Source organism: Microcaecilia unicolor, chromosome 2 (assembly GCF_901765095.1).
Source record: "Microcaecilia unicolor chromosome 2, aMicUni1.1, whole genome shotgun sequence".
Taxonomy (NCBI): Eukaryota; Metazoa; Chordata; class Amphibia; order Gymnophiona; family Siphonopidae; genus Microcaecilia; species Microcaecilia unicolor.
In genome coordinates, this window is record NC_044032.1 from 203,543,464 (window position 1) to 203,554,137 (window position 10,674).

Genomic DNA, 10,674 nt, shown 5'->3' on the forward strand with positions numbered 1-10,674 from the left:
AAGTGAAACCAGAAGGGAATACCAGGCTCTATGAGCATTCTTAACAGAACAGGAAGCAGGTCTGAGGAGTAGCCTAGTGTGGTGGACTATAAACCAAGGGACCCAGGTCCAAATCTCACTTCATCTTTTCTTTTTTTGTGAGCCTTCCAGAAATAATTTTTTTTTAAAAAGTACCTACTGTACCTAAATATATGACACCTGCAAGCCTGAAGGTTGTTGAAGTGGTGCACATTCAAGTACAATAGGTATTTTTCTGTTCTTCTGCTCTGCCAGAATGTCTGTGTAGCCATTTTCTAAAAATGCTGCTATAGAGATGTCCATGTCCCTTACCCCCCCCACCCCCCCCCCCCCCCCCCCCCCCCCCCCCCCCCCCCGTTCAAATTGTGGACATTTCTGTTTGCAAAATGGATGTTCATGCTGGATGTTTCCAGTGCAGGCTCTAACCTCTTCAAAAATACATGCGAGATGGACATCTGTTTGGGATGTTTATTTATTTATTATTTATTTATTACATTTGTATCCCACATTTTCCCACCTATTTGTAGGCTCAATGTGGCTTACATAGTACCGGAGAGGCCTTTGCAGGCTCCGGTGTGAACAAATACAGGGTGATGTTGTGGTAAGATCAAGTTCATGTGGCACAGCCACATTAGGGAATCAGAGAACGGAAGAGTTGTATTACGTCCATTATGTGCTTTAGTTTAGTTGTGTTGCAGAGATTAGGCATTTAAGATGGATTGGTAGGGTATGCCTTTTTAAACAGGTTGGTTTTTAGTGATTTCCGGAAGTTTAGGTGGTCGTACGTCATTTTCCAGGCTTTTGGTAATGCGTTCCACAGTTGTGTGCTTATGTAGGAAAAATTAGATGCGTAAGTTGTTTTGTATTTAAGTCCTTTGCAGCTTGGGTAGTGCAGATTTAAATAAGATCATTTTGATTCAGATGTATTTCTAATTGGTAAGTCGATGAAGTCTGTCATGTGTCTTGGGGCTTCTCGGTAGATGATTCACATGAACCAGGGTTCAGATTTTGAAGGCGATGCGTTCTTTGATTGGGAGCCACTGTAGTTGTTCACAGAGGGGTTTTGCGCTTTCAAATCGCGTTTTACCAAATATAAGCCTAGCTGCCATGTTTTGAGCTGTCTGAAGTTTCTTTATGGTTTGTTCTTTTGAAAATGCCCCTCTTAACATGATAAAAAAAGGCTTACCACAAAACACATTAAAGTGTTTTGAGATAATTTATCTGTCAGCATATGCTAATTGCATGTCTTTTTTTTTTTTCTGTTTTTTCAGGAGGGGGTATGTTATGGGCAGGGAATGGGCATGGAAGCATTATCCAGATAGAGGGTTGGCATTAGCCCACACTAACTGAATAATGCAGACAATGCAACTGCACTTAGCATCTCCTGTAAAGGAGGTGATAAGTGCTCCAGCTTTAATAAATTTGCAGGTCTGGTATGCTAATGGGAAAAGTAGCATGAGACCTGCAAAAATAGAAAAAAAAACTCTATTTTAAGAAATCATTAAAAATGGGCTTAGCCTGTGGAAAATTCCCATTTTAAAATACACTGAGCCCATTACTTAACATAAGAATAGCCATACTGGGTCAGACCAATCACCCATCTAGCCCAGTATCCTGCTTCCAACAGTGGCCAATCCAGTTCACAAGTACCTGGCAGAAACCCAAATAGTAGCAACATTCCATCTTACCAATCCCGGGGCAAGCGGTGGCTTCCTCTATGTCCATCTCGATAGCAAACTCTGGACTTTTCCTCCAAGAACTTGTGCAAACTTTTTTTAAACCCAGATACATTAACTGCTGTTACTACATCCTCTGGCAATGAGTTCTGGAGATTAACTATTCTTTGAGTGAAAAATATTTCCTCCTATTTGGCTTAAAAGTATTCCATGTAATTTCACTGGTCTTAGTACTTTTTGAAAAACTGAAAAATTGATACACTTTTACCCATTCCACTCCACTCAGGATTTTATAGACCTCAATCATATCCCCCCTCAGCCATCTCTTTTCCAAGCTAAAGAGACCTAACCTCTTAAGCCTTTCCTCATATGGGAGGAGTTCCATCCCTTCTATCATTTTGATTGCTCTTCTTTGAACCTTTTCTAATTCTGCTATCAGGGCATTTTCGAAAGAGATGGGCGCCCATCTTTTGACACAAATCGGGAGATGGGCGTCCTTCTCTCAGGGTCACACAAATTGGCATAATCGAAAGCCAATTTTGGGCATCCCCAACTGCTTCCCGTCGCAGGGATGACCAAAGTTCCCGGGGGGGGGTGTCGGAGGCGTAGCGAAGGCGGGACTGGGGCATGCCTAACAGATGGGCGTCCTCAAGCGATAATGGAAAAAAGAAGGGCATCCCTGACGAGCACTTGGGCGACTTTACTTGGTCCATTTTTTCTTACGACCAAGCCTCAAAAAGGTGAGCGAACTGACCAGATGACTACCGGATGGAATCGGGGATGACCTCCCCTGACTCCCCCAGTGGTGACTAACCCCCTCCCACCCTGAAAAAAACAACTTTAAGAACTTTTTTTGCAAGCCTGAAATGTCATACTCAGGTCCCTCGCAGCAGTATGCAGGTCCCTGGGAGGGGAGGTATGTGTGTGTCAACGGAGGCATAGCAAAGGCGTGGATATCCTTCTTTCAAACGTTTTTGGACGTCCTGAACTGCCCCCCTTCAGTGATGGCCAAATTTCAAGGGAGTGGAGAAATGATTAGAGCACTGCTCTTGCAATCCAGAGGTGGCTGGTTCAAATCCCACTGCTGCTACTTGTTGCAGGGACACAGACATAGCAAAGGACATCCTTCACCCATACTCTAAAAAAAAGACATCCCTGACAAGCACTTGGACATTTTCACCTGGGCTTGTATTTTTCTAAGGTTGTAGATGGCAATTTATTTAAGGTTATAGGCGGCTATTATACACGCATCTTGTCTGCATGTATGAAGCCATCTTTGGCATGCATAGAGCAGCCACGCATAATGCTTGGCTGCTCTGCACTGGCTTCCCCTCCTTAGGAAGGAAATCGTGTGCAAATGAGCTAACAGTGAGCAGCTAATTTGCATGCGATTTCCTTCAAGCATGCCTGTTCCTTTCCAAATCGCTAATGATCGGTAAGGGAAGGGCTTTTTAGTTCAGTTAGTGCATCAGTTAATCCACTGCAGTGCCCCCTTGGGTGCCCGGTTGGTGTCCTGGCATGTCAGGGGGACCAGTGCACTACGAATGCTGGCTCCTCCCACGACCAAATGAGTTGGATTTGGTCATTTTTGAGATGGGCGTCCTCGGTTTCCATTATGGCCAAAAACCGGGGACGACCATCTCTAAGGTCGACCATTTCAACATTTAGGTCAACCATCTCTAAGGTATTATCGAAATGAAAAGTGGGGACATCCTTAGAGTGGGCTCCCTTAGAGATGGTCGTCCCCATTCGATTATGCCCCTCCACATCTTTTTTGAGATATGGTGACCAAAACTGAACACCATAGTCAAGATGAGGTCACCCCTTGGAGCAACACAGAGGCATTATAATATTCTTGGTCTTATTTTGCATCCCTTTCCTCATAATTCCTAGCATCCTGTTTGCTTTTTTGGCCGCTGCTGCACACTGGGCAGAAGATTTCAGCATATTGTCTGTAATGACACCTAGATCTTTCTCTTGAGTGCTGACTCCTAAAGTGGACCCCAGCATCATGTAATTATGATTTGTACTATTCTTCCCAATATGCATCACTGTGCATTTGTCGACATTAAATTTAATCTGCCATTTGGATGCCCAATCTTCCAGTTTCCTAAGGTCTTCCTGCAATTTTTCACAATCCTCATGCGTTTTGACAATTTTGAATAGTTTTGTGTCATCTGCAGATTTAATCACCTCATTTGTCTTTCCAATTTCCAAATCATTTATAAATATGTTAAATAGCGCCGGTCCCAGTACAGATCCCTGCAGCACTCCACTATTTACTTTTCTCCATTGAGAAAAATGGTCATGTAACCCTTCCCTGTGTTTTCTGTTCAATAACCAATTCCTAATCCATAGAAGGACTTTGTCTCCTAACCCATGACTTTTTAATTTTCTCAGGAGTCTCTCAGGAGGAACTTTGTCAAAAGCTCTTCAAGACCCTTCACTGGCTCCCTATCCGTTTTCGCATCCTGTTCAAACTTCTTCTACTAACCTATAAATGTATTCACTCTGCTGCTCCCCAGTATCTCTCCACACTCGTCCTTCCCTACACCCCTTCCCGTGCACTCCGCTCCATGGATAAATCCTTCTTATCTGTTCCCTTCTCCACTACTGCCAACTCCAGACTTCGCTCCTTCTGTCTCGCTGCACCCTACGCCTGGAATAAACTTCCTGAGCCCCTACGTCTTGCCCCATCCTTGGCCACCTTTAAATCTAGACTGAAAGCCCACCTCTTTAACATTGCTTTTGACTCGTAACCACTTGTAACCACTCGCCTCCACCTACCCTCCTCTCTTCCTTCCCTTTCACATTAATCGATTTGATTTGCTTACTTTATTATTTTTTGTCTATTAGATTGTAAGCTCTTTGAGCAGGGACTGTCTTTCTTCTATGTTTGTGCAGCGCTGCGTATGCCTTGTAGCGCTATAGAAATGCTAAATAGTAGTAGTAGTAGCTCTCTGAACATCTAGATACACTACATCAACCAGCTCACCTTTATCAACATGTTTATTCACGTCTTCAAAGAAATGAAGCACATTGATGAGGCAAAACTTCCCTTGCCTGAACCCATGATGACTCTGTCCCATTAGTACATAAGTACATAAGTAATGCCATACTGGGAAAAGACCAAAGGTCCATCGAGCCCAGCATCCTGTCCCTGACAGCGGCCAATCCAGGTCAAGGGCACCTGGCAAGCAACCCAAATGTACAAACTTTTTATACAAGTTATTCCCGAAATTGTGGATTTTTTCCAAGTCCATTTAGTAGCGGTCTATGGACTTGTCCTTTAGGAAACCGTCCAACCCCTTTTTAAACTCTGCCAAGCTAACCGCCTTCACTACGTTCTCCGGCAACGATCCACAAGTATTCTGGCAACAAATATACGACAACGATTGGACTACATGGACTGATTCCATACTTTACCTAAACCACCGAGATGATAGATGTAACAGCATACTAAACAAAATAGCACCCTTAAAAACAAAAACATCAAAAAGGCAGAACACTATACCATGGTTCAATGACGAATTTAAAAAACTCAAAACACAATCTAGGAAACTTGAACGAGCATGGAGAAAAACAAAAGATAAACACACACTCAATGCATGGAAACAAATACATAGAAAATATAAATATGCAACAAAACAAAAGGTCCTACTACAAAACCAAACTAGGACCGGATTACAAATATATGAAGAAACTATTCCAACTATTAAACCATGTTTGTATACGGTGTTCTATAATTTTATTCTTTATAATAGTTTCCACTATTTTGCCCAGCACTGAGGTCAGACTTATTGGTCTGTAATTGCCTGGATCACCCCTGGAACCCTTTTTAACAATCGGCATTACATTGGCCACCCTCTAATCTTCAGGTACTACAAGCAATTTTAATGACAGGTTACAGATAACTAACAGCAGGTCAGCAATTTCATGTTTGAGTTCTTTCAGTACCCTGGGGTGTATGCCATCCAGTCCAGGTGATTTATCACTCTTTAACTTATCAATTTGACTCTTCCAGGCTCACCAAAATTTCTTTCACTTCCTCCGCATCTTCACCCATGAAAACCATTTCTACTACAGGTAGATCTCTTACATCTTCTTTGTAAAGACTGAAGCAAAGAATTCATTCAATCTCTCTGCTATGGCCTGTTCTCCCTGAGTGCCCCTTTTGCTCTTTCATGATCTAACGGTCCCGCAGATTCTTTCACACAGGCTTTCTGCTTCTGATGTGGCTCAAAAAGGTGTTACTATGAGTTTTTGTCTCTGCTACAAATTTTTCTTCATATTCTCCTTTAGCTTTCTTTATCAGTGCTTTGCATCTAGCTTAACAGTGCTGATGCTGTTTCTTATTTTCTTCATTTGGATCCTTTTTCCATTCTTGAAGGATGTTCTTTTTGGCTCTAATAGCCTCTTCATTCACCTTTTAACCATGCTGGCCTGTCGTTTGCTGTTCTTTCTACCTTTGTTAATACATGGAATACAACTGGTCTGGGCTTCCATGATGGTGTTTTAAGCAATGTCCATTGCCTGATTTAAAGTCCTAACCTTTGCAGCCAATTCTTTTAGCTCTTTTTAACCATTTTCCTCATTTTATCGTAGTCGCCCTTTTGAAAATTAAATTCTGCTACTGTAGATTTCCTTAGATTTCTCTCTAGATAGCAACTCAAATTTGATCATGTTATTATCACTCTTTCCCAGATCATCCAATACCATTACCTCTCGTACCATGCCCTGCATTCCACTAATGACTAGATCTAAACTAGATCCCCCTCTTGTTAGTTCTTGGACCAGTTGCTCCAAGAAGCAGTCATTTATTACATCTAGGAATTTTACCTCCCCCTAGCGCCTCCCTGGTTGTAACATTTATGCGATCAATATTGGGGTAATTGAAATCGCCCATTATTATAATGTTGCCCAATTTGCAGCTTTCCTAATTTTTGTAAACTTTCTTCATCTGTCTGTTTGTTCTGTCCTGGCAGACCATAATACAGCCCTACCAGTATACTCCTTCCCTTCACACATGGAATTTCTATCCACAAGGATTCCACACTGCTGTTTCATGTAGAATGTTTATTTTGTTTGACTCAATTCCCTCTTTAACATAAAGTACAACTCCCCCTCCAATTTGATCCATATTCCATCATTGCGATATAATTTGTACCTTGATAACACAGTGTCCCATTGATTGTCCTCCTTCCAGCAGGTTTCTGAGATGCCTATTATATCTACCTCTTCATTTAGTGCTATATGCTTCAACTCTCCCATCTTATTTTTTAGGTTTCTAGCATTTGTATATAGACATTTCAAATTGTGTTTTTTCCTTGCATCTACAAGCTGCTTTGAAGTTGAAGGGGATAATATGAATCCTTTACTCTGTTCTCCCATTAAACACTCTTGGTTTTCTTTCACCATTTTTAAAACCACTCTATCAGGATTCCCTAAAGATCCTGTTTCAATAGTATCCTTCAAGAATACTCCACATTGAACCATGTACTCCTGAGTGACTGTCAACTTCCTCCCTCCCCCATTTTAGTTTAAAAAGCTGTTATATCTCCTTTTTGAATGTTAGCACCAGCAGCCTGGTGCCATCTGGGTTAAGATGGAGTCCATCCTTTCAGAACAGGCTCCCCCTTTCCCAGAATGTTGCCCAGTTCCAACCAATCTAAATCCTTCATCCCTGTACTATCATCTCAACCAAGCTTTGAGACGGAGCTCTGCCCTCCTCTTGGGTCCTGCCCGTGAATCAGGGAGCATCTGGATTCCAGGTTTCTAACTAAGAGCCTAAATTTGGCTTCCAGACCTCTCTCCAACATTTTCCTATGTCATTGGTACTCACATATACCATGACAATTGGCTCCTCCCCAGCACTATCTAAAATCCTATCCAGTGAAGTGAAAGAGGAAAATAGCCAAACCCGTAGTTCAGCCTTAATCGCCGGAGATCCTACAACCCAAGGACTCATAACTGACCAAAACTGGAAATCTTTTCAACCACTAACAGCTGAGGATGTAAGATCAATACTGTTGAAATGCTCTCAAGCCAACTGCTCCCTGGATCAATGCCCAAACACCTACTCAAATCCATCCCTACAGAAGCAGTAAACTGGTTACTCGATCTCAATGAGCTGTTAAAAACTGGCTCTCTTCCTCCTGATATGGGCAAAATTGTTCTAAGGGATCTAGGCTAGACGTAACATCGCCTGCAAACTACCATCCAGTGGCAAGCATACCCCTTTATACTAAGCATCAGAAACCTACATTAGTAAACAATTCTCTTTTTATCTGGAAAAATTTTCTATTTTACACTGGTCACAATTTGGCTTCAGATCATCACATAGTATTGAAATATTATTTCTAGTTCTAACTACATATGTCAAACATCACCTATGCAAAGGCAACCAAGTAATTCTTCTCCAATTCGATATATCGTCAGCTTTCAATGCGGTTGACACACATTGCTACTCGAATGCCTAGTTCAGATAGGAATAACAGGGATTGTGCTCAATGGTTCAGTGAATTCCTTTCAAATCGAAGTTATTCTGTCAAGCAAAACAACCTACTTTCCAACTACTGGTCTACTAACTGTGGGGTCCCGCAGGGATCTCCCTTCTCACCGATTCTGTTCAACCTCTTTATGTCATTCCTTGCCTTAATACACCTGGGACTTAATGAACTACTATTATCCTACACAGATGACATCCTGCTTCTCTTACCAGTAACAGCATTAAACAAAGATCCAACTCAGTCTGTAGGAAATGGTATGACTGCTGTTAGCACCTGGGCCCTGACCAATAAAATGAAACCTAATGTGCAAAAAACCAAGGTCCTGTGGTTCCAATATCAGGGAGTTGAGGTCTCATCATCAATATCTATGTCCAATGGTCAAAGCTTTACAGTCGAATCTGAAACCAGAGTATTAGGGGTCTTGCTTGATTCTTCACTCACCTTCTCTTCCCATATTAATCAGCTATGGAAGAAAACACTATTCAAAATGAGACAGCTACGTCTAGTCAGACCATTCTTCGACCAAAAAGCCTTCACACTACTAATCCAAATGTTAGTCCTACCTCATGTGTTGTAACGTTCTATTTCTTGGTATTAAGTGTCAATATCAGGAAAAAATGCAAATCATACAGGATGCAGCTGAAAGACCAATATACAGATTGAATAGATATACTAGTGTTTCAACTCATCTAAACAAATTGCACTGGCTTCCCATAGCAGAAAGACTCAGGTTCAAAGCTGCTTCTTTAGTTTTTCTAATCTTACAGGGCTTCACCTCTGAACTGCTTACTAAGACCGTTTCACTATATCTGATCCAGTGTAACAAACTGAAACAACAACTAATGCTAGCATCACCATTTCAAAACACAATTCGAAATCGGAAGATTTTCAGCTCTCTATTCCCCATACTTGGAGTCAAAATATGGAACTCTCTACCTATTCCCATCAGAACAGAAAACAGCTACCTCAACTTCAGGAACAGGCTAAAAACCTTTCTCTTCCCAAAGACTGCTTCATAATAATCCATTATGACTTCTACTTCCTAGTATCATCCATTATCCTTTCCTTTAATGTTTTTAGTCTCATGCAGTACACCAATGGTCTCTAATGTTTCTCATATCTCACACTAACACTATCTGCTTTTGTCTCACCTAGAATGTAAACTGCACTCAACCCTGGAACGGGGATATTAGCGGTATACAAGAATTGAATTGAATCTAGATGACGCATGAGGTCTGCCACCTTCGCACCAGGCAGGCAAGTGAGCAGGCGATCCTGATGTCCACCAGCCACCCAGCTATCTATATGTTCTAGTAAAAGAGCCCCTTTGTCACAATTCATCTTGTTCCAGTTGAGAACAAGGAAATGCAAAGCAGAAAAATACACAATTTAAAAAAATCATTAAAATGCACCTTGCTCTTCACTGATCTACCGGATCACTGACTTAGGACCTTTTTGAAATTTTTTTCCCTTTTCACCTTAGCAGCTGGAGTGGAAGGTGGAACCTCCTGCTGTCTCCAACCCATTTCCATTTTTTTAAAATAAAAATAACCGTTACTATACAACAATATAATGACGCATTTGGGCAGAGATTTTTTTAACTCATCTAAAACTGTTGATATAGTTTTGGAGGGGAGAAAAGGAGGTCATGAGGTTGGTTAATGGAAAAGTATCACAGTGCTGCAGGAAAATGTGTTGATGTGCTCTCTCCTGTCTCCTCTTTCTCAGTGGGTTCGTAATCTGGAAGGCTGAATGGCACCATACACGCACTAGCTGAAAGGGAGAGCAAAGTTCTGATTTCACTGCACAGATCCATTTTTGCTGACAAGAGTGCCTGATTTTTGTTCATAGGCTCAGGAGAGAATGGAACGAGAGGCTGGAAGGCAGAAGGCGAACGATGCTACAGTGCATCCAGGAAGAGCGGAAGAAGCAGAAGTCTCCATTGCCAGCTGAAAATATTCAGCCAGGAGCAAACATGGCTGCCTAACAGGGCTAGAGACATTTGGAAATGATGCATTCTAAACACTGCTGCCACATGTTGCATCCTGGTCTGGCTCAAGCTGTAACTAAAAGCAACATCAACATTTCTCCTGATTAATTACATCCAAAACTATAAAAGTAAATGAGGTGCATAATAAATAACATTAAAAGCATGTGCCTAACTGGCTAGGATTCAAGTTAAAACCACCCAGAACTAATGAGCAGAAGGAATTTAGCTTCTTGTGCTTTTACTTCTAAATGATTTGAAGTTAACACAGCAAAAGGTCTGTAATTGGTATTTTGGGCTGCCGTGTGAGACAGAAGGGTTTGGTTCTATCTAGGCTTCTTGTTCTTGTTGAATGATAATTATTGAAGGGAATATATGAGTATTTAGGTATTTAATTTAGTGTGTGGGTATAGATCAAGGGTTCTGAACCCAGTCCTCAGGACACACCTAGCCATTTTCAGGATACCCATAATGAATATGCATG

General features: G+C 41.5%; 1 protein-coding gene across 1 annotated transcript in view; it reads left to right on the forward strand.

Moving 5' to 3' along the window:
* Nucleotides 1-10,364, forward strand: part of FAM240A (family with sequence similarity 240 member A) — a 33,687-nt gene extending 23,323 nt beyond the window's left edge. The window contains exon 4 of the mRNA XM_030192344.1: nt 10,055-10,364. Within this exon, the coding sequence (XP_030048204.1) occupies nt 10,055-10,190 (136 nt within the window). The 3' untranslated portion in view covers nt 10,191-10,364. The remainder of the gene's footprint in view (nt 1-10,054) is intronic.
* The last annotated feature ends 310 nt before the right edge of the window (nt 10,365-10,674 follow it).